A 23,557-nucleotide genomic window follows, 5' to 3' on the forward strand; every position below is an offset into this window, starting at 1 on the left:
ATGAACTTTATAGGCCCTGCCCAACATAAGATATTCTGTGGTCTGATTTAGCTGATTTGAATAATTGTTGCTTGGTCTCTTACTGTAGCCCTGGACTCTAATGAAAGACCAAAGACCTGAGTGTTGGTTCTCCCTCAGACTCCAGACCTCTAGGGAACCCATTGCCTGTGCTGTCATCAAACAAGGTGGAAATGTTTGTTCAGACAGCCTGTCCTTGTTCTGGCAATGCTCTTCAGGTGTCTTAGAGGCTTTTGCACCTTGTTGTTTGGTTTCAGCAGTGATTCTTCATCAGGTTTTCAGTAGAAGAGAAGGCATGACCAGCCCATTACTTGGTGGGGAGGGTAGAAAGAGCTTGGCAGCTCAAAGGGATGTGCTGGAAACCTGAACAAGGAGAGAGGAGAGCCTTGCTGAAATGATGAGGGGTTGATGCAGCACTCCTCGCTGTGCTACACCAGGGGATTGGCTGCCAAAGGGGCACAGGCAGTCTCCTCCTTGGGGTGGTGCTTAGTGGGGCTAATGACAACCATAAGTAGAAAAAATATGGATGCTATTGGAGAAAGAGGCCCAGGAATGGATAAAGAATAAATTGGCTGTGCTGTGTACAGAGAGGGCCAAACAGATGTTGAGCCTGATCCAGAGCCCATTGAGTTAATGGAAAGGCTCCCTTTGGTTTCATTGGACGCTGTCTCAGACCCATTCCAGCTTCACAGGAAGCAGTGGAGACCAAGAGCAATAACTCGTGGTGGCTGGAGTGGTGTGAGTTGCAGAGGTGTGGCCAGGGGGCTTCATGCTGAAAACAGATGGGTCTGACAGACCAGTCCCTTTGGGCTGGGTAACCCCTCTGCCCATTACCCCCACCCAGCCACCAGCAGCCTCATGTGGGTTTGTCCTCTGGCCAACATTTGGGCATAATTCTGAGTAGAAATGGCCTTTTTGCCTTCTGATGCACCCTCCTACTGAAGGAGGTTCCAGTGTGATCTCGTGGTGGCCCAGGATTTAGAAACCAGTGATTTGAGCCATCCACAGAGGAGGAGGAAAGGAGGTCTGCTGAGAGCTGTTGACCAGGGAGGAATTTTGTTATGGACCAGCAAAAAAAAAATAATGTAAAGCAGGTGTTTCTGCAATTGTGAGACATTTGTAAAGCCAGTGTGTCCAACAAGTCTCCCACTCACGTTCTGGTCCACGTGACATGGCAAGGTCTGACACGGAGGACCGCAAATAGAAAACATCTCTCTGTACTAGTTGGCGTGCACCAGGGCCTCCCTCCCCTTCTGCTCTCTGCTTTTCTGTTTATTTAGGTGTGTGTCTTTGTTTCTGTTTTTACATTTAGCACGAGTGGAGAGGAAGTGGGATTTCATACAGCTTAGGAGGCTGGAGCTCACCACGCTTTGGAGCATGGGCCTTTATTTGTCCTCACCCTGCAGGTGCGAGTGTTCACAGGCCAGACCCTCGCTGGTATGAGCTGCCCCAGGCTCCACGAGAGCTCCCTCCTCTGAGCCAGCCCATCTGAGCAGCCTTGTGGTATCCAGAGATGCAGGCACAGCCTGTGCTGAAGCCAAGCTGGTCTCAAGGGTAGGAGTGGGAGCTGGAAGCTGAGCAGAATCCTTTTTCTCCAGGTGATGGTACCAGGAGAAATGGATCAACCATGGCATGCAAAGATGCCTCAACAAACAGCAGATGCTGTTTTGTTCAGGGTTGTGAATTTACTGTAAATTAATTTAGGGAATACTTTAATTGAGTTGAATTTAGGCCAACTTGGAGAGGGGCAAGGAAGAACGTTTTAAGGGTAAGTTCAGGGCTCTTCTCAGGACTCCCTTCCCCTCTGCAGCTATTTCTCTGCCCACACATGTACACACAACACCAGGGCCAACCATGGCTTGGGCTGAGCTGTATTTTAGGTACTTAAGAGGTCTAAATCATGACCCTGCAATCTCCAAAATAGAATCTCTTGCACTTATTGACAGTAGTGCACTTCTAGCCCTGTTTTAAAAAGAACCTGATACTGAAGAGAAGCCACTGAACTTTCTGAGTTGAGGTGAGGTCAGTTTAGGGCTGGATGAATTGCCTGGCAGGAAGGTTGTGTGGAAGTTTGGCTATCCCACCATAACACAGCAGAAGGAGAACGCCCCAGCCCTGTCTTCCAGTCCTCTTTTTAACCATGCTGGCTTGTTTACATTTGGGTGGTAGATGGGTGGAGCCATTACTCCAATTTTTTGGCTCATATCTGTCCATTTGGATGTCGGTGTAAACTGATGCAATTAATAATTGTGGCCCGCTATTGGAAATGATTAGTCTGTTCATTTTCCATAAATATTGGCTGGCTGGCTTCACCTGGCAGAGGCTGGGAATTGTCATGGCAGAGATGAAAGCCCAGAGAATATGGGGATTCATAATTCCAAGAGAGCTATGGTGTTTTCCAGTCTAACAAGACTATTGGATTTGGACATAAGCAGGATGCTGGACTGGGATTCAGGGAGCAATAGAGAAAGTGCACGTATTTCAAAGCAAATGCTGTTTTAGTCAGAAAGTGAATTTCTCATTAAAATAAGCCCCAAACTAATGGGGGAACTTTTAAATGTCAGGGGAAAGTTGAAAAATATCCAGGCTTTCTAATTAAATAGCGCTTCCCATTCCTACATCTCCAGCATGGCAGCCTTTGCTCTTCCACACCACCCAGCTCCAGTGGGCAGAACCACATGTAAAATGTAGCCGTGTTTGAACTTCAGGGCTATTTATTCTATAAATGGGCTCCAATTCCAAATAACACTGATGCCAACCAGGATTTTTCTCCCCAGGACTCAGGCATACAACACTCTTTCCGCTTTGGGAGCTCATCATTCCGTAACTCCAGAAATTGCAATATAAACCTTGGCTACTATGCACGCTTCAGCTTGAAAACACAGCAGTGATCTGGGATTTTAATTCAAGCAAATTTGAGAGTGGATTAGAAATAGGATCCAGATGCATCTCTAATAGTGAAAAGAGAAATTAGCAGAATATTGGAGCTGAAATGAACTCTGTCTCTCTTCCAGCTTTTTTCCTCCCTTTTGCTTTGTAAGAGGAATTACATAGACCTAAAGCACCATAATTAAATTGTCATTTGTTCCTTGCCTTGGTAGAAGCTCTGCCCAGCTGAGCACATCTCAGTTTCAGTCCTGGGCATTTACCTACAGCATGGGGCTGAGAGTGGGGGGCACTTTCTTACTTGTTTTAAGAAATTAGGAAGCAGAGGCATGCACAGCCTGTCTGGTGGAGTCTTCAGTGAGTGAGCTGCCAGGCTCTGCAGGTTATACATCATTAGCACACAGAGTGTCCAGGAGAGCCCAAAGCTTGTGCAGGTGTGCTGGCAAAGCTCACACCACTTCCCTCCCTCCTCCCTCCCCGCCACACTTCCAGCAAGCTGATACTTGAAACCCGATGTGGCAAAATCACAGAGAGCTCCTCTCGAGTTTGTCAGCTCCCAGCTCACCCAGCAGACGTGACTGTGAGAGGGCGCATGGAGCCTGGAAGGGACTCGCTGGAAAAACAAAACCATCGAGTCAAAAGCTTAGTGTGTTTTTCCATGAGTGTATGAAAAAAAAAGTGTGAGTGTTTTTTTAAGCACTTTCAGATATTAGAAATTTAGTGAACACAGAGACAGCCTCTTTTTTTTTTTCTTCTTCTTCTTTTTTCCCCTGCCCTTGAACTTTCGGAATGACTATAGGGAATATATCCCAGGCCGTTTTCAATGACCCATTCACGCAGTGGGTTTCTTTCAGCTTTTCCCAAAAGAGATTGAGCTTCACTCGACCTCTGCTCTGGCATTAGATGCCATTATTTGTGCATCCTACTCAGATAATCAATAAAAGTGGATGGCATCTGAAAATAATTATACACACAGCTCTTTCCCAGCTTCCAAGATGAAGACAGAAGCTGGGAAAGGAGCCTTTGCATATTCAGCACTTGTTAAAAGAATGAAATATAGTGCTGTGTGTTATTGTTCTATGCCTAATCCTGGGCATTCAGCAGCAGTTTCTTTTGACATTGCATACACTCTGGCCACATGCACCTGAACACAAAGCTCATCAGCTTTCCCATCCTCCCTGACTTTGCTGGAAAAGTTGTGCTGTCTGCTTGTGTGGCACGCCAAAGGGCAAGAACTCCTGCTGGGAGGAAGGATCTGGCTGGGTCAGTGCCCTCTTTTTTTTTTAAGGGACACCAACACAGCTGCACTTTTACAACCAAATGTCCTGGCCCCAAGCCAGTGTGTGGTGACAGGTGGGTGGCCTGTGCAAGGCATGGTGTCTCTCTCTAACAGTGGATGAGCTTTTCCAGCCAAAATCCACGTTCAGCTCCCCAGCTAAAATGGCTCTGTCTTTACATGGCTCATGGCAAAGTCACCTTGAGATGTCCATCAGGCCATCACTGCCTACTGAAGATCCTGATTCAGGTTCTCCATCCCCGAGAGAGTCCTCCCAGCCAGGAAAGTAGTGAGTCATCTTGTATTAGAAGATATTTAATGTCTATTTTAGGAGTTTTGCAGCCTCAGCCTCGCTTCAGGCAGTGGCCAAGATGAACCACTGGCGTGAACATGAACATTCCCACTGCAGCCTCCCTGAACAGCAGCAGCACTGGATGCCAACACGGGGCCTCTGAGCTGAGCAGGTGGTAGGAAAAGGAGAGACACGGATTTTGCCAGGGCAGGCTGGAACTGCAGGGTAAGGCTGTGTCCTTTTCCTCCTGCAGCCCTGGAGAAACTTTGTGTAGCACTGTCACAATGGGGACTAGATCCTGGCTGTGGCCTTGTTCAGGTTTAAGGGTCTTTCCATAGAGTCTGTTCATGGTCTCTATTAAAGACAGGAGAAGAGATGGGGTGGAGCAAGGATCTGTCCCAGTGTGGCTGTTCCCATGTGCTTCATTTAGACCTTTCTCTCCTGATCTGCAGAAGGCTGTACAGCCTGGAAAATCCTGTGATGCCTGCAAGAGCTGACCACTGGGGACAGCCAGAGTCTGGCAGCTGCCTCCCCAGAAAGAGCTAGGGACACCAGGCAGCCTGCTGCTCCCATCTGGTTTCCCAGGGCTATTTCACATATCTGGACAGCAGCAATTACAGAGGAGCAATTATTTTTGGCCATTACTCTGGGATCTCTGCTATCTCCTAATCTAGGCAGCAAGCAGAAGTGTTTGCTGATGGGCTGCTTCATTGTCCATCCCCAGCTTTTCTCCGTGGTGGTACATTGTTTGTGGTGCTGTCTAAATCCTCCTGGCAGCCCCAACAATACCTCACACAACCCCGGCGTGTCGGGAGCTTCCAGGCTGAGGAGAAACCGATCCCGCTCAGCCCGGCTCCGTTTGTGGCAAAGTGTTTGTGCAATGATTAACTCCTGCACGGACACACACAGCCACAAATCTCCAGGTTGTCTCACAGCCTTTTCATTCAATTAAGTCTGTTGACTTAGTCTCATTTTGAGCAGTAACTGGATTTAGATAAGGCAGTGGAAAGCAAAACATCAATTGTGTGATTCCTGGCCCAGCCGGTATGTTGATCCGAAGGGAATGTTTGTGCGGGCGATAACGGAGGCAGTGCGGTGATTAGGACAAAGTCATTTGGTGCAAAGACTTCCACAGAGTAAAAATGTTCTGTGTTAAGTGCAAGCACTGGCCTGAGGAAGCAGAGGGAGCTGCCTGCTTCCACAAATTCCCTCTTTGCCTCACTTGATGCATCTGCTGTGAACACACAGGGATGGAGAGGTCCTGGTCAGTCTGAAAGGGGAATCATGTTGGGCTCGGAACTGGGAGATTCCACTGGGTGAATGGGCTGTGGCTGGAGCCCAGCTCCCAGAACCGTAACTGCTGCAAGGTTCTAGGGATGTAACCATTTGGGATCTAGAAACACAAAGTTATTCTGGGATAATTCCTCCCCACAAGCTGTAGGGCGTGAGTTTACAGGCAGTTCTCTAGGGGCTCGATTTGCCTGAAATCCCTGGGAAGAGGAGATGCAGGTGACACACCCTCAGCATCCACTCCTTAGAATACAGGTGGTCCAGGTGGGAAGATCCTCTGTATACAGTAACTGCTGTCTCCCTGTATAAGCAAGAGGTAAGAAAGCTCTCCAATTTGCAAGCAAACATGTTTGTGATGCACTCCTGTGTCTGCCACTGCTTTCAGGCTGTAATCAGAAAATATGTCAGGGAAACATCCATTGTTATATGTTTGTCAAAAGCACATTTCTATGCATGACTTTTTTGGTCACTTTGTTTTTCAGGTAATGGGAAGCATAGGGCTCTCCTGACATCCTGCAAATCTTCAGCAAGGACCACGGAAGAAGAGTGCAGAAAAAGACAGTGAGAAGACATTACTTCCTACATTAGCTGAGGATAAGGTATGCCATTGGAACATAGCAAATGTATCACTGACTTTCTTGTTTTCTCATGCTAGAGAGAATTTCTTCCTTTGATTCTCATTCGTGTCCTGTGACATGAAATCGATGACACAAAGAGATCACTCTAGCTGGTTGCACTGTGAGAACTCCTGGTGGCCATTGAAAATGGGCAATACATTTTTGGTGGTTCACAAATGATGGGCTGTGTGCAGCCTCACTGAACCTGTTCCTCTGAACAGCACGGCTCACCACTGCAGGAACAGGGGAATGTGTTACCTCAAAGGATTTTTTTTCCCATTCCTCCCACGGGCTCACTTCTTTTTTGGGTCATGTGGCACTTGTCATACAGGTGATGATGGTGGCAGTGGTTTTGGGAGAAGTTTTGTGCTATGGGGCACTGATGCTTCACATCCTTATTCCTGTGTTTAATGCACTCAGACACTCAGTATTTCCATCAGTGACTCGGACCATGGAGTGTTCATGGCTCCCTTGCAGCAGGACACTGCAGGAATGCTAGAGGGACCCCAGCACTGTGGACTCTGTGCCCAGCACATGGCTCTGCCCTGGCACAGTGTGCAGCTCCTGGGCTGTGTGTACACACACACAAACACTTAATTGTTGGCAACTTAACATATATTAAACATCTTCTGGTAGCGATGAAAGATGGCATCCTCCCAGAGTTTTGCATGAGCTAATCGGCCCTTTGTGTGAAAGTGTAGGTGGGGACTCTTCTAACAATACAGAGTTGGTTAGCTCATCATCTTGGCTTTAGGGGCATACTGATGTGCCCATTCTGCTTTCAGAGCCATGAATAATCCAGCTTTTCTGCTGTCCTCTTGTGAAAAAAAAGGAGAGTGTAGTTTCAGGGCTTGGTGCTCAAGCCTGTTTCTCGGTACAGGGGATGAATAGGGATTCACCTTTTATTCACTGGTATCACTCTTGGCTTCAGTCTTCTTTGGACTGCTCTTGGTATCAGAAATGATACCTATCAACATAATTGCTGTTTTTCAGCCATCAGTTGGAATAACACCCTTGAGGATTAGGCAGGCATGATTCACTATCAAAATGAGAGGACCTTCCACAGAAGTTTGCACTGCTCACGGTTCATTTAAACCTCTGTTAACTGTCTGGATGGTGGAGTAGCAGGTTACACAACAAAATTGGTTGGAAGACCCCAACTTTAGGAGGAGGATTGATCTTAAATGTTCTTAAATGTTCATGACTACACTTTAGAAATAACCTCAGGTGAAAAAATGGAAGTGCATAATAAAAATACACATAAGGAATCAGGTCAAGGTCCTGTCACTATGCCAGAGGAGTTGGTAGAGCACAAGCTCCAGTCCAAGTCTACCATGTGATGCTGTGGCCACAGAGATACTTGGTATTGGAAGGGATATTAAGAGCACCCTCTATATGGAGGTCCTCATGGTGCTGGAGAGGCCCAGGCCTCAGATCCACACTCCAGACTTCAAATAAAGATGTAAACTCCAGAGGAAGTGTGGAGGAGGGCAACAGGACTGATAAGAGGTTTCACAAAACAAGTAAGGAATTATTTTTAAAATTGGCTTTGTTTAGTCTAGAAAAGACTGAGGTCAGCTGTGAGAGACTTCACTTGTGAAGACAGTAGCTGAAAGGGTAAAAGAGTGCAGTGGTCATGGGTCTGTTTGCATGGGAAAGAACAAGAGGAGGTGAGAGTTTAGGAAAGCTGTTTCCATAAAGAGCAGGAGATGATGGAACTGACGATGCAGAGATCTCCATCTCTGGGAGTGTCTAAGAATTTAAACTATTGTGTCCCATGAGTGGCATAGGCACAGAATGACGCAGAAGGGTCTCTCCACACCTACATGATTTGTTTAAATCCATTCTGTGGGGTTTGTTGCTTTCTTGGCAGTAGTAGAAGGAATGTTGGACTCCAGTTTGTTTGCTGACATGGAAAACACGCTGATAGGTGGGTATGTTTGCACAGAAAATGTTGATAAGACAGGAAAAATGATATCGTTGTCAGAAACAACAGCCAAAAGTTTTAGAAGTTCTGCTTCAAAGAAGTATATTTAAGGAAAACGGCTCCTGTGGCAAAACATCTTTCATTAAACAAAAGATTTGGCTGGAAAAATTTGCAATGAGCTCTGGTGATTAGCAGCCCAGCACAGTCCCAAGATATCTGAAGTGTAGTTACTGATCCTAGAAATGGTTCTTCCCACCATTTGGGATGAGGCAGAGATAACACAACACCTCTGTTTGCAATGGGAAGGTGAGGAAAGAGATTTTCAGGGCAGCCAGAGAGGAGCTTCACCTGTGAAAAAGACTGTGGAAGAGTAAGGATTGGGGAAGACTCTGTGCAAGAACTGCCAGATTAGGAGAGCAGTGGTATCTCTGAGAGAGACAAGGAAAGACTGGTTCAGGGATGAGAAGCAGAAACACGGTGCTCAGAAATTGCTGGTTCTCACAAAGCCTGCACTTGTGTGTGCTCAGCCCAGGAAACTGCTGAGTGGGATGTGGAGCTGCCATATGTTTTTGCAGATGCTCCAAGTGTGTGTGCTCCCCTTATGGATATATGCTTTATACCAAGCTTTGAAATTGGGTCAAAGTGTTCCACAGCTCCGGGAGGAAACTGCTGAGAATTTACAGACCTGAGGTGCTGTGGTAATGGTTCTGGACAGCAATTTTACTTGCCCCTGTTGAGGCTTGGGTAGACAGAGGGGAGTGCAACAGGAGATCCACACCAAGGATCAAGGCAGACTGCCTAGCTGTCAGATTTCACAGCAGCAAATTGGAAGAAAATTAAAAAATCCGAAGTCAGATCTGGTCTTTGCTCTGGGAATGCAAAGAGGCCTGAAAGGCTCCTACACAGATATTTATGCCTGCCATAAAACCACCACAGAAACTTCTGTGTTTCACTGGTTTGCCATGCCATTAATAGGAATATGTGAAGTGAATATGAAGGAATGAGAACTTACTGTTAGAATAAGATAGTTGTTAGGATGAGTTGGTGTAACTTCCCTTAAGAGGAGGGTGCAGTGTTCAGCCTCTGCCCACCACAGCTCAACAGCTGCCCTCCCACACACATTTACAGGCTCACACCTTAAATCAACAGTCCTGCAGATGTGGGAGAGAGGGGACCTTAAATTCTCAAAAGTGGTGTTTTTTCCTCCAAAGCCCCAGGGAGATTTGTATCCTGAGATACCATCCCTCTGTCAGGCATGGAGGATGAGCTGCCATCGTCATCATTGCTCTTAGCTTTGATTTCCACACAGATAGTCCCAAACCCCTCTGGAGTGGGGGCAATATGAGACAGACATATTGCCTCTTAATGCAAAGCCAACTGTGTTACTCCATTACTCTGTTCCAAATTACAAGCCCTATCTCACAGGAGCTTGGCATGGCACTATAGTTTCAGAAACGTCATGGTAAAAGGGGCATTTTTTAAATACAGTGTTTTCCAGAAAGACTATCTTAAAAATATAGTGCAGTTCAAATCCTCTGCTTCCTTTAATGCTATTTTCAGGTTGTGTTTTTTTATTTTTTTCAAATTAGGTTTAGCAACACGCATGAGATGTTAGATTAAAGGGACAAGGCTTGGGTTTTCTGTGTCTGTACAGAAATAGCTGTTCCCTGGGTGGGCCAGGTGAAGCTGCAGAGTTATTGTCCCTTGAATTCCCCAGCTTTCTGGGTGGAGGAGGCAGGGATGGGACTGGCTGCCTGCAGGAAAGTCTGGCCAAAAGCACTGGGCCACATCCTTTGTGGAGGTAAATCAACATTGTCTGGGTGGCATTTTTGGAACCATGAGTATTTTCATCAGGATCAGGCCTTTTCCATATGGTGAGGAAGTGGTAAAGATCACAAAGGGAGGGAAATCTGTCCATGCATGGCAATAATTGCAAGAATCTATGGGGTTTTCCTATGTAGGTGGTGTCATTTTCTCTAAAGAATGGAAGTGTGGCTCTTTCCCTTTAAGGAGACTTGCTGAGCAGCTCATCCCAATAAGACAACAAGCCCAGATGCCCAGAGGAAGAGCAGTGTTGTTGTGAAGACACAACCCCAAAAGGCAAAATGTGTGGATTTTATTTGCAGCTCTGGCACGAACTTCCTGGATGACTGTGGCCAAGTGAACCAGGTCCATTATTCCAGCAGCCCCTGTGCCCTCCCTGCACAGGCACGAGTTGTACATTATTCACTCAGGGCTTTGCACAAAAGTCCAGAAAATGCAAAGCTGCAAAGAGCCCCGTGCTGCCCTGCAGACCCAGGAGAAGGGGGATGAGTTAATGAAGCCACTGGATGTGGATCCAGAAACACGTGAGAGCATCAGAGCAAAGCCCACCTTGCTCAATGGCCATTGCAGACGGTGTCCAAGGAGGAAAACAAAGTAAGGGTGAGCAGAGCTGGACTTCCAGAGCTGGGAGTGGTTCATGTGAACTCAGCAACCCTCAAAGGATTTCTAAACATGGGAGCATGAGTAGTCCAGGATGAGCTCTCAGGGCACCTTGGGATTTTTAGCTTCCTTGGAGCAGGACTCATTTCTTCAGCTCTACGTCAGACCTGCTGGGTCACCACACAGGGCTTTTGTAGCTGCTGCAAAGAGCAGCCTTCCCATGGCTGTGTCAGCTCTCACAAGGAAGTGATGCTGCCTGCCAGGGAATTGAGGCTGAATGTGCTGGTGTTTCCTCATGCTTTGGAAGGGAAGAGAAGTCTGGAGAGAATTATTGTTGTGGTGTACAGGAACTTTGCCAGTATAATGCCCTGTAATAACAGCTAGTCTTCCTTCAGGTCATTAAGTTACCTATTTTTTAGTACTCCTGCTCATGACAAATAGATCTTGAGTTTAGAGATGCCCTCCTTCTCTTTCCTTTTTCCTGTCTTGCTAAATATATTTGGGATGTTTTCTTTCTTTTTTTTTATGGTGGTGTATCCAAATATCCCTGTTTAAGTGTCATCTTCCAAATCTCTCCTCCAAGGAGCCATGACCAGATAACCAACACATTTGTGCTCTGTTTCCACATCTCAGTGGGAACTAAAGCACGAGGAATATTCTGAAGGGCATTACAGATGATGAAACTGGATTTAGAATAAAGAAATATCTGTTTGCTCTCAGAGATAGTCTCACATCTGCTTTGTCCATGCCCCATAACCAAGCTGCACCCTGGAAGCCACAGAGCTGAGTTAGGTGGGGGTTGGGATAGCTTGTGGTGGGGTTTGTACATCCGGGCTCAGCATGGTGTGAATGTGACTGCATTCCACCTGGAGATGGCTGCTGTCCAGCTGGCTGGGAAGGGGGCTGGATGGACAGGCAGCTGTTTGCCTCGGCCAGCATGGACATGCCCAAATTCTCTTCATGTGCTACTGGAGGGTACTCAGATATTCCAGTGATGAGGGCACTGTGAGAACCTGTTTAGACCAGAGCATGGGTTTCAGTGGCAGTTTTCTGGCTGATTAATTGGGTGACTTAATGCAAGTCTCAGCTTGCCATTGCCCTATCCAATAAATGGGAATAGCAGCATTTGTCTCCCTTTGTAAAACACTTTGAGGTCTACGGATAATCCTCCTCCTTTTTCCCACCCATCATTATGGGACCAAGTGGAATCTTACGACACATTGAGTTTCTGTGGTCTGGCGTTTGCCAAGCATCTGAGAATGACTCTTTGGTTTGAGTTTGCAATGTCTGTGAGTGCCACGTGACTTGTCATGGCCGCTCCTCATTGAAACCAGGTCACCTCTCACCCGAGAGTGCTTGAGATGGGGAGAGGAGCTGAAGTGGGCACGAGGAGGATACGGACCCCGGGCCGTCCTATAACCACACACATCAGCAATCCATCAGTAACCCCCAGCACTTTGTGGTTCAAAGCTCTGCAAATACTTTAAAGTGGAAAAATCTAAACAAGAGAAGATTCCTCTTGGCCACCACATTGCTCTCTGTTATGATAGTGAGCAGTGGGCAGAGCTGGAGAAAGATCTTCACTGGGCAGTCAGAGATGTTCTCATAACGTGTTTTTCAACAGTTTGAATTCAAGGACCTTCTGCCCTTGTGCACTGCTGATACTTTAGGACACAGTTACTTCTTTCCCTGATTGCCCTTGGAATCATAGAATAGGATGGGTTGGGTTGGAAGGGACCTTAAAGATCTGGTTCCAACACCCTTGCCATGAGCAGGGATGTCACCCATTAGATCAGGCTGCTCAGGGCCCCATCCAACCCGGCCTTGTCCAGGGATTTTCTCCTATGTTGAGATGCAAATCCATTCTTAAATCCCATCCCAAGTGAGTACCAACAGGATGTGCTACTGAAGTTATGCTGTTTCTTACAATGAAATGAAAGAAAACCTAGATGATTGCAAGTAAACCTTGAAGAAGGGAGTGAATAGCTGAGAAATCGGGTTGCTGATACACAGAGATCTTCCCAAAGAATATTGCAAGGCTGGAGGAGCCTTGAAGAGCCAGGAAACCAGCAGAGATCGGTATCAGATGGCAGTGAGCTTACAGGAGAGAGGCTTGAAGAGAGGCTTGATCACAATCTCCAAGTACTTACAAGAGGAAGGGAAATGAGGCAGCTCTATCCAGACATCTTCTGGCTGAAACTTGAAGCTGAACATGCTTTACTTTTTGTGGTGGTGGGGAACAGGAGCAGTAGCTTCCTGCAGAGTAATGCCCCAAGGCTCCTGTAGTCCCTGAGTAGCTTGAGGCAGTGTTTGAAAAAATCAGTTGTAGTTGTAAGAGGAATGAGCTGGAAGTGTGTGGAGGCCTTTGCCATGTACAGGAGCAGATCAGGGGATCCTCCTGAGTCCTTTAGTTCAGGATCCAGTGATCTGGATTTCTTCTGCCACAGCAACATTAAAGCCCACTCCATCTTCTCATCTCATCAAGCGCTGGGCCCCACCAGTGGGGGTAAAGCTTTTGAGATGAAATAGTGCTTCAAAACTCTACTCCAAACACCATCGTTACCTGGGCCAGTTTGAGCTGCCACTTTTCTTGTCCTTTGCCTCCACTGTATCATTGCAGGATGACAGCATCAGAATTACCTGGTGCTCTCATGTCTCCCTTAAATCAGAAAGAAACCCAAACAAGCAAGTAACATCCCAAGAGCCCGTGAGTGAGTGAGTGCACATGAATGGCTGCAGTGTCCCACAGCAGCACTCAGGTCTGCTCCCTGCACCAGGGCTGTGAGGGACTCAGCACCTGGCTGGGCTGGACCAAGGGCTCTGTGTTTCATGAGTCTTATCAGCTATCATCTGTCCATACACAAGCTGTGCTTTACTTATAAAGTAAATTGCATTACATGGGCTATAATGTACAATTTCAAAGCAGACCCACCTTAAAAACATTTTGTTTAATAAAATAACTTAATTAGAAGAGAGCTTCTGGCTGATGTGGTTGAGGCTGTGATAATTTTTCCTTCTCAAATCATTTTCTCTGTTTATTATACTTAATTATAGTGTAATTATGTATCCATCCTCTAGGCAAATTATGCAATCAGAAAATGTGAGTGGTTCATTTGCCACTGCTGTTGGGACCAGTGTTTACATCCCTAGTACAAAATATGAGCATAATTCCTATTATTTATAATATTACGTATATGCATATATATAAAAGAAGTTTCACACAGGATGAAAAATTGGTGTAGATATTTTATTGGCACTCATTTTTGCATCATCCACTCAATTCGTTTGTGGCCTACTAATAATGGAGGCACCCAAAGCTCAGGTAAGTAAAATCTTTACCATGAATTTTCTCAAACACAAATACATGGCTGAGGAGCATGGAAGTTGCACAGCCGAGCTTTAATTTTGGTAGGAGGGTTATTATTACTTTTAAGAGCTGGTTTTGCATTTCACTTCCTAATATTGCAGGACTTAGCACAACAAGAGAGAAAGGAACCCCACAATATCCAGTTGTGGAGTGTGGAGTTGTTTTCACATCATGGGTTCAGACTAACCTATTTTTAGCCATGTGCTTCATGAACTTTCTAACCATGGCAGCCCTGACTTTAGCAGGCTGAGTTGTTTGTTCTTCCCCTTGTTTCCCTTGATGGGAGTTGACAGATCGTGTTTGAACATACCAAAACGTGAAGCCAAGTGTCTAAATCTTGACAACTGTCCTGAGCTGGATGTTCTGTCTTTCTTTGGCCAGCTCTCAGAGTTAATGCAAACTGAATTCCCACTTGGCAAATCCCACTTGGCTTCTCTGTCTGTGCTTTTTTTTTTTTTTGCAGAATGAAGCCACTTTGAGCAGTGGAGCAGGTGAGGGAGGTGACACATCACCTCCCACCTGGAGCTCAGCCCCCCGTGTTTGTTACAGCTGCCCGAGGTGAGACATCCAGCTCACCATCCCACCCAGAGAAGGGAAAAGGTGATTCCTGATCATCCTCACCAGCCCTGCAGCTGCCCCATGGCCTCAAACAGCCTTTCCCTCTCCCCACCCTCAAAATGCAACCACTGCCCCATTCCTCCCTCTCCCTGAGAGGAGAACTGTCAGTTGTGGTCTCTGAGGGAAAGGCACTGCCCCAGCCAGCCTGGAATGAAGCTACAGAGTGGAGAATCAAAGGCCAGATCCAGGCAGATACTTTGTGGTAACCTAAGATCCCATGAGCATCTGGGGAGATTTTTCAAAGGAGCCAGCGAATTCTCCTGGGCAGGGGCTGTTGCTCCATCCTGACCCACTGACCCGCTGGGGAGCTGCATTCACACACACACAGCGGGGCCAGAGCAGCCCAAACAGGCTGCAAATAGCCAAGCCACTGTGCCAGTGCTGCCTGTAGCAGCAGATGGGACACAGCCCCTGGGATGCCACATGCCAGGAGCCCCAAGCCTGAAGCAGGGAGCAGCTCCATGGAGAGCTGAGGGACCACAAGAGCAAGCACTGACTCAGTCCACGGCAAGGAGGCATCTCCCAGAGCGGGGTGAGAGGGAGCAGTAGGTATGTAAGATGTTTTTGTTTTTTCCTGATGTTATCCCCATTTTCCCAGGTCCCGGGTTCAGACAGCCGTCTGCCATGCTTGGCCAGACACCGAGACGCTAACCATGAGCTGGCATTGCTGCCATGGGCACAGGGACAGTGCCATGGAGTGTCTGGGCCGTGCCAGCCTCTTCCCACAGGGATTTTGCATGGGCTGAAGTAGGCTGAGGCTGGGCAAAGGGTGCTCTGGCTCTGGGCCCCTGCCAGGGGAGGATTTGTCCATTACAGTCTCACTTGCTTTTGGGGTGTGGCCTGAAAGGGAGTGTTGGAATATTTGTAGGGGGTTTTCCACATTTTGTTATGAAACCCTTGGGTTTTCCATGCCTTGAATTTGAGAGCACATACCTTAGCAAGCAATTTTACAGGTGCTTGGCTCCAAGGTGATGCTTCCCACCTGTTGATTTATAAATGCTATGGAATGATTGGTGCATTAAACTATTTCTGAGCAATGGGGAAGCTGTGGTGCAGTTTACCTGAGGTCAGGCAGAAGTCTGAAGGAAAGGCTTGGAGCAGGAGTCAGACTGCCAAGTCCTAAGTAGCCAGGCACAAGTGGGGCTCCTCCATCTTTTCTGTCCTTTCTTGGTTTTGTTTCCCCTTGTATTCCTAGGGGGGAAAATGAAAGAGGGAGAAATTAAATGTGGATTATAAACTCCAGCATCTGTGCTAGGGGAATCTGCAACCAAATGCAAATGGATGAATTTGATCCAGTATTGGCCACTGATTCTTAAAGACCTTCCTGTCTCAGAGGGAGCTGGTTCAGAAACCAGCCAAGAGCTGAGACCCCATAGCTGAGTGATGACAAGGGCCACCCTTCCTAACTAAGGTTTAATCACTTGGATTTCAGTTATTGGGAAGCCATAAGGGAAGCCTGGCCTATTTTTATATCTTGGAGCCCCCTTGGAAGCGTCAGCCCCAGAAATGTGTTCCAGCATTGCTTCAGCACACACTGAGCCTCACACAGTGTCCAGGGGAGCATTGCACCCATATCTGAGCTGTCGTGAGCTAAAGCCAGCAGAAGGAGCTTTCCATTCACACCTTCAGTTTTCATGTCAACATGCCATAATGACATGAGGCAGCAGATGGATGCAGACCAGGAAGAATATTTGGACATATTAGGCAATGGGGATTGGTCCATGCAGCTCACACATCTCCAGCTGAGAGATCACAAGGCTGCAAAGGACCAAACTGAAAGCTTCTCATAAATAGAAGCAAAATGGGCTTTGCCCAGGTTTATTGAACATTTTATTTAAACCACCAGCTCCTGTCCCAGTCTGCAAAACCCCACACCCTACCCTTTAAATTGCTAACAGAATGACCTCGTTTTCTTTGGGTTCAGAGTCCTTCTCAGAATTGACACCTTTCCCCTCTGGGGAAGAGGTGAACAGCAGACATCCAGCTAAAATCCTGTGTCAACAGATAAAGGTAAAACACGCTTTTCAGTCAGCTATGGGATGTGTTTCCCAAAAACTCTGGTGTCTCTGGTCCTCTGTCTGTGAAACTATTACTTTGCATAATATAAGGGAACAATGCTTGACTATCTGGTAGCAACACCACCATAATTTAGGTTGCTTCACTCACTCTCCCATCAGCAACAGGAATGAAGCTTCCTTCTTGTTTACTTGATCTCTCAGCCCTGTGCTAGAAGGGCAAAGCTAGAAGGAGCCATGGGGGAGTGAATTGTACCCTGAACTGGGTTTTTGAATTTTGAAGGACATCTCTGATTCCGAGTGAGATTCCTTCACAATTAGGACATTTCCCAATTCTGTGTGAGCACAGGGATGAAGAACTCAGTAACCCCAGCTGGGAGAAGACACCGGGTATCATCCTATGTGCAAATGCCCCTTTCATTTCCAGCCAAGCCTGGGGACTGGGATCACATCACCTGGGCATCGTGCCTGGGGAATCACCACTGAGGTCAATGTCACCAAGCAGCACCACCAACATACACCTCCATCAGGGGAGACCTCCATCACTCCTGAGGGACTCCTCATCCTGGGGACCAAGCCACTTCTTCATCCTCATTGCTGGTTCTCTTAGAAACCTGAACCAGGGAAACTATTTGCTGCCATTCCTCTATGTCAAGAGGAATACCCAGACCTGTACTCCTGTTTATCCACTCTTGGTGAGCATAGTCAGATGGTGAATCCCTGGATGCTGGAGTTTATGGCTTAAATCAATGGGATTATTCATGAGTTGAGAGATAACCATGTGCTTTTATGCTTGGCTGGAGCAGCGTCTCAAGCTGACAGCTGGGAGTCAAAAGCTCTGAGTCACCGGGTCCCTCCTCTCTCTCCTTCCTGTGTGACCAGTCTGCCCGTGTCTGCTTCCCTGCCTGCCGCATAAGGAGGATGACAATCGCTTTTATCTGATGCTTGCTTTCAAATGGCCCTAAAGGCCTCTTCTGGCCTGATGAAAATTCAGTAGAAGCTGGACTAGCTGTGGAAAGATGGGAGGACATTTAACTAATGAAAGCGCTGGGGCTCAGGAAGGCAATTACATCCTTTCTTCCTCCCCACATTCCCACACAGGCTACTGGTGGTTGCTGCAAAATCTTGTACGGGCAGAGAGGAGTGGGAGGCCATGGAAAGGGTGAGACAAGGCCCTCTGAGCTTAGGGGAGGCTTTGTGGGGTGGTGGTTGGGGTGACCAGCACAGCAGGTTCCCAGCAGTAGTTACACTTTAAAAGAGGCTCCTTTCAATTAAAAGCTTGATCCTGCAAGCCTCTGCTTCATCTATGTACTTTGTAAAACAAAAACATGCACAAAAACTAGAGACAAAGACAGATGAATGGGCCAAATGCATGTATTTTATGCCCCAATTTACAGTAAGTCCCCAGAGGGGTTTCCACACTTAGCATGTACCTGTCTAAATAAAAGGTGGATTTAAATATAGACCCATCCCTTCTCCTGCAGTTCCTGTGCAGTGCTGGTGAGTACTGCTGTGGGGTCTCTGCACAGGACTCACTCAGTGCTGAGTTTTAGGAGACAGGCAGTGTGAGCTGCCCAGGGTGCAAAGGGCTGACTGGATCGAGGGCTGATGGTGCCTTTTCCTGGTCCAGTTGTCCCCTTGCCACCATTCCTGGGAGAAGAAGTTGCTCCTGCAGCCCTATTTCAGTGCACCCTCGTTTTTGGGGGAAGCTGCCTTTAAGCTGCCTTTATATGCCTGCAAGATGGGCTGTTCTGCACCTCCCTGTTGGTTAGCAAGTCAAATAGGAGAGTGTGAGAAACCCTGTGCAGCTACAGCTGCTGTGCCCAGGAGAGTGTGCAGGCAAGGAGCTGTGGGTGTGCTCCCAGCTGCCCCAGCATCAGTAAATACAATTGCTCTCACTTTCCATTGATAGACATCAAAAAGCAATTAAGAATCAAGCTCTTCAAATTGATAAGTCTCCTGAATTTGAAACATTTTTCATTATTTGGCTGATATCACTGCCTAGATTAGATTATTTTTTTAAAGAGAAGATTAAAATAAATAGTATTTATGGTTTAATTATTTGAATGACTAAGAAGCTACAGCTTTATTTTTACTTCACAGAGGACCAGGAGATGTTTTTAATGATATATGTTACTCACATAGGACCTTTCATCCAAGAATCTCAAACTGCTTTTTAAATAATTAATTAATCCTTGTACCTCTCCTTGAGACAGTTACTATCTCTGATGGGTAACTAAAGGCACAAAGACGTCAAGGCACAAACTGTTTTCCAAATATTAATTAACTAATTCTCTCACCACTCTGTGAGACTGTTACTATCTCTGCCACTACCAGTGGGTAAACTGAGGCACAGATCTGTGAGTACCTCACCCGAGGCCATGCAGGTGAGTCAGGAGCACGACTGAGAATAGCTGTGAGCGGTCTCTGAGCTCATTGTTTCCAGCAAGTCCTACGCAGTATTCCTGACAATGGGCAGCACATTCCCTGCTGTGAAGCACAGCTGAAAGCAGCTGCTTTATGAAAATATCTCCTCTGGTCTGTCTTCATCCATTGGAGATCGTGTTTGCCCACATCAATCTGCATTTTCTTTTGAACTTGTTGTGGCTGGTGGAGCCGGAGAAACCGTGAGGAGAAATGTTTGGTTTAAAGGCCCTGGGGAGCTTTGAGCTGCCCTGGTGGTGGGGCTGTCCAGCAGCACGCAGTGGTTCTAGAGCTCATCCCTGTGCCCAGCCTGTGTGACATCCTGGGGCCAGCACAGCAGCCTCAGGCTCAGCCAGGCACAGGGTGCCATCGCTCCTGTCTCCTGGGTCCCAGCCTGCAGCCCCAGAGCAAGCACGTGCAGGGCCCCAGGTGTGACGAGCTGAGCTGCTGAGCCTGTGTGTGTGTCCTGCCCCATTTACCCACCTCCTCCTCTGGCACATGGCAGCACAGGGGGATCTTTAAGGGTCGGTGCAAGAGAATGTGGAGGAATATGGGGTCCCTCAGCAGCCAAACCCACCTTGTCCCTTGCACAGTCCATCAGCTCAGGCTTGGTGTGTGTGTTTATCCCATGGAGCAAGAGTTTTCTGTCCTTCCCAGGAGGAAGAGGCAGGAACTGGAGGCACTCTGTGTCCCCAGGAAGGGTCCAGCTGTAGGATTCTCTGCACAGGCACTCTGCACCCTCACCACAAGCACGTCCCAGCTGAGCTATTTCAAACATGGGCTTGGCCCCATCAAATGCAGTCTCATTTCCACATGAAAGGGCTGGAGAAGTATGAAGCCAGCTCATCTGTATTGATAAAAATTTGGCATTACTTTCCCCCAGTTATCTAAGCTTTCTGTGTACATTAATCACAATGCAAAAACCTGGAAGATAGGGTGCACCTCAGCTGTCTTTCTATGGATGAGTTTTCCATGGGTTGGTTTTTTGGGGGGTTTTTTGGTTGGTTGTCCCTTTTTTCCCCCCTAAACTTCCTTTGTCCAATTCCACTCTGCTGGAGTCAGATTTCTCTCTCCCCTCTGCAGTTTGGATGCCTCACTCTTCATGCTCCAGCTCTGATGCAAGCACTCGGGTGCCAAGTTTGCCAGAGCTGGCACAAGCACCCCATGCTCGTCTAGACACAGTCTAACTGTGGCACTAGTGCCAGGCTTCCACAGGCTGAGCTCAGCGTTTGTCAGAGCTCTGCCCACGGTCAGCACTTTGATCTTTATCCTTGAAAACCACAGCCATTGACAAAGGTAAAATGAATTTCTGGCTTTGAAAGACTTTGATGGCATTCCCGTTTTGGTTTGCGTTTTGTTTTTTTTTCTCCTCTCCTTTGCTCTTCCAGCTGAACTTCATCATAAAGCTTCTGATTACAGCTGCAGCTCCAGGACCAGAGAGAGGTCATGCTGTCTTGCTTTCTGCTGGTTTAAAATCTGAAGGGGAAACCCTGGGACACTTCTGAGACAGTGTGCCAGTGAGTGAAATGTAAACTGTAATGGCAATCAGAGATAGAGGCCCCTCAGGATCTGGTCTTGTACCGTCTTTAAAAAAACAAACCAAAACAAAATCATCCCGAATAAGGCCAAGTGCCAAGAGCAGGAGAGAATGAGAACTATTTGGTGTTAGATTTCTAGCTGGAAATGTGCAGCCTGCCAAGCACTGCTATTTGTCTCCATGTAGCACTGGCTGAGCTGAGGCAAGGGCCTTCTATCAGACACTGTACAGAAATGCTGTAAGAGTGCCCTGCCTGGAGGTGCTCCTCGTGACATAAACATGGTGAGCAAATCCAGTGGTGCTGCTCCATCTTCTCAGTGGGAAGGGTCACACAGGGCGCCTGAATTCACTGAAGGAAGGCAGTGATCCCATCAAGGTTGCAAAGATGATGAAGGTGGCATTTCTGCTAGCAAGCCGTTGGCTCCAAAAGTGGTGGCTGTGCTGTCACACACAGCTGGACAGTGGTGCCTCGTGTGTGCAGCCATTTCTGACACTTTTCCTGCTTTGAGTCGCTGGGTTTGGCTTGCTGAGGGGAAGTGCTGCACATCTCTGAGCAGCTCTCTTTGCTAAAGTCAGCAACTTTTTACTTTTCATATGGTTATAAAAGCCAATTGTGAGATATTTTATCCCTTTGAATTTACTGGAGGAAGCACTTCATGTAAGGGACCTTCAGTGAGTACTTCTACCAACCTGGATGAATTTCAGTGGAAGCAGAGGAGGAGGGTCCTTCCACTGGGCCTGGAATGAGAGCAGGGATTGAAAAAGCTGCAGATTAATACCATGGACAGTGCAAAAGGGGGAGGCTTTAATTAAGGGAGATTAAGGGACAGTGTGTTATTTGCATATCTGTAAAAATCTTCCAGGGACTGGGAGTGAAATCCAGGTTTGCTGAGACCAACAGGATTTTTGGCACAGATGGCCAGGTATGCCCAGCTCTCTCCCTAAACACCTGCATGGCAAAGTCCAGAGACCTTAAGTGATGGCAGTGACTGGAAGCACCAACAGGGATGGCCAATCCCAAAGGCAGAACATCCCAGAGCAGGTTTTGGGGTGTCCAGCTCCTGGTGAGGAAAGCTCATTTGTCAAAATGGACTTTGTTAAACAAACAAGTGAAAAACAACTCTGCCTTCAAGGTAACTAGCCCCCAGCTGGAGCTGGCTGAAAACTTCCCTCTTGTCATATATAAATATCACATATGCACACACATAGTTGGCAAGGAAAAGCCTTATATAGGTGGCATATCTGTTTGAGATAGAAGGATGTTTACATTTTATGTGTATAGATATATATTCCTAATATCTAAAAAAAATATATTTTCCTGAACACTTCACCAGTTGATTCACAGATGCCAAATGTTGAGACAATATGTTAAATAGAAATGTTGACAGTTTCCCATGCAGAGTTTTCTGCAGCCTTGGAGAAGCTTTACTTAGCATTTGTTTTGAGATTTGAAGGAATTTGATTAATATTTTTCTGTTGCCCATTCCTGAGTACTCTGAGTTGAGCTGGGACTGGAGGAGCACTGGTTGAGTAAAGCTCTTCTCTTATTTACAGCCTTGTTGAAACAATGAAGTAGCAGAAATCTCCTTGGAGAGCAATGGATCACAGCACATGTCAAGATGATTTCCAAATCAAAAATTACTTCCAAGGAGCAGCAAGGGTATAATTTTGGAGCCAATCAAGCCAATGGCAAAAATCCCAATTTCTGCACAGTATTCTTAATGGAGCATCTGAAATTTTGGAGCTTCACATATTATATATTGTATTCTATAGATTATAATGTGGCTAAAATGTCCTGCCCACATTCAGCATCTGTGAGCCTTACAGAATAATGACCCTAAAAAGAAGTGATGAAAAGGGTCAGCCTAGTTTAAAAACAAACACCACGTTTATAATGAGACCAAAGGGAGAATAAAGAATTCAGTACATAATACTGACACCTGCCACTTGCAAAATATCCCCAGCATTAGAAACAAGTATCTGGGAGAGTTTGGAAAAGTTTGGTCACTCATTTGTTCCTCCTTTGTTTCCATTTCAGTCACTGGTCCATCTGTCCAATGACTGCACTGACATTGCTAAATGTCACGAAGTGAAGCTGCTGAAGTTGCTCCATGTGCTGCTTCCAGGTGAGATGGCAACAGGGACAGCTATCATTCTTACCAAAACACAACGAGGCCAAAGAATATTTGCTGATGTTTTTGGAGATAGTTGTTAGGTCCCAGGCACAGAGATTAGTCAGAGTACCCATAAATATCAGTGTCACTGAACTCTGATTTCCGAGTTCTTTGCTCCCAATGCTCTGCTGAGCTCTGGCTGCTGTGCTGGGAAAATCTTCTGGGATTTGCCCAGTTCTTGGTCCCCACCAGACCATTTCAGGAGGGGAAGCAAGAGGCACATCCATGTGGTGCATCTCCTGGTAGGAAAATGCTCCCATTGTAAATCCTGCAGCACAGGTGACCCCTCGAGCTCCATTCCCAATGTGGCAGCTTCCAGTGACATCACTGGGGAGGGATCAGCCCCAGGGTGGCAGAGCAGATGTGGAGCCTGGCAAAACACCCGGGGCCAGTATCACAAGTGCTCACGTCAGTATTCTCTCTTCTCTGCATGTCTCTGCTAGGAGCCAGAGTCCTGGTCCTAAAAAATATGGCAGTTCTGACACTGTCATTTAAGAAAATTCAGTTTCCCAGAGAAACCTCAGACAAAAGAACCAACCCAAGATATTTATCACTTCACACTACGTTAATGCAAACAAAAACATTGCACGCTGCAATAAATCCATTATGGAGTCTTACCAGAACAAACTGATATTCCCACATGGCCAATTTCAGGCTGGAAGGGTTTGGGTTGGTTTTTGCTATTAATATTC

General features: G+C 46.8%; 1 protein-coding gene across 2 annotated transcripts in view; it reads right to left on the minus strand.

The window, feature by feature from the left end:
- BMP2 (bone morphogenetic protein 2) overlaps positions 1 to 23,557 on the minus strand; it is a 230,273-nt gene that overhangs the window by 4,325 nt on the left and 202,391 nt on the right. Inside the window, exon 7 of one of the 2 annotated variants that reach the window (XM_088160740.1) lies at positions 15,777 to 15,906. In XM_088160740.1, the coding sequence (XP_088016866.1) occupies positions 15,783 to 15,906 (124 nt within the window). In that variant the 3' untranslated portion in view covers positions 15,777 to 15,782. Of the gene's footprint in view, positions 1 to 13,956; positions 15,907 to 23,557 lie in introns of those variants that run through there. The other variant, XM_088160739.1, reaches the window with a different exon arrangement.

This window comes from Sturnus vulgaris, chromosome 3 (genome assembly GCF_052056855.1).
Source record: "Sturnus vulgaris isolate bStuVul1 chromosome 3, bStuVul1.hap1, whole genome shotgun sequence".
Taxonomy (NCBI): domain Eukaryota; kingdom Metazoa; phylum Chordata; class Aves; order Passeriformes; family Sturnidae; genus Sturnus; species Sturnus vulgaris.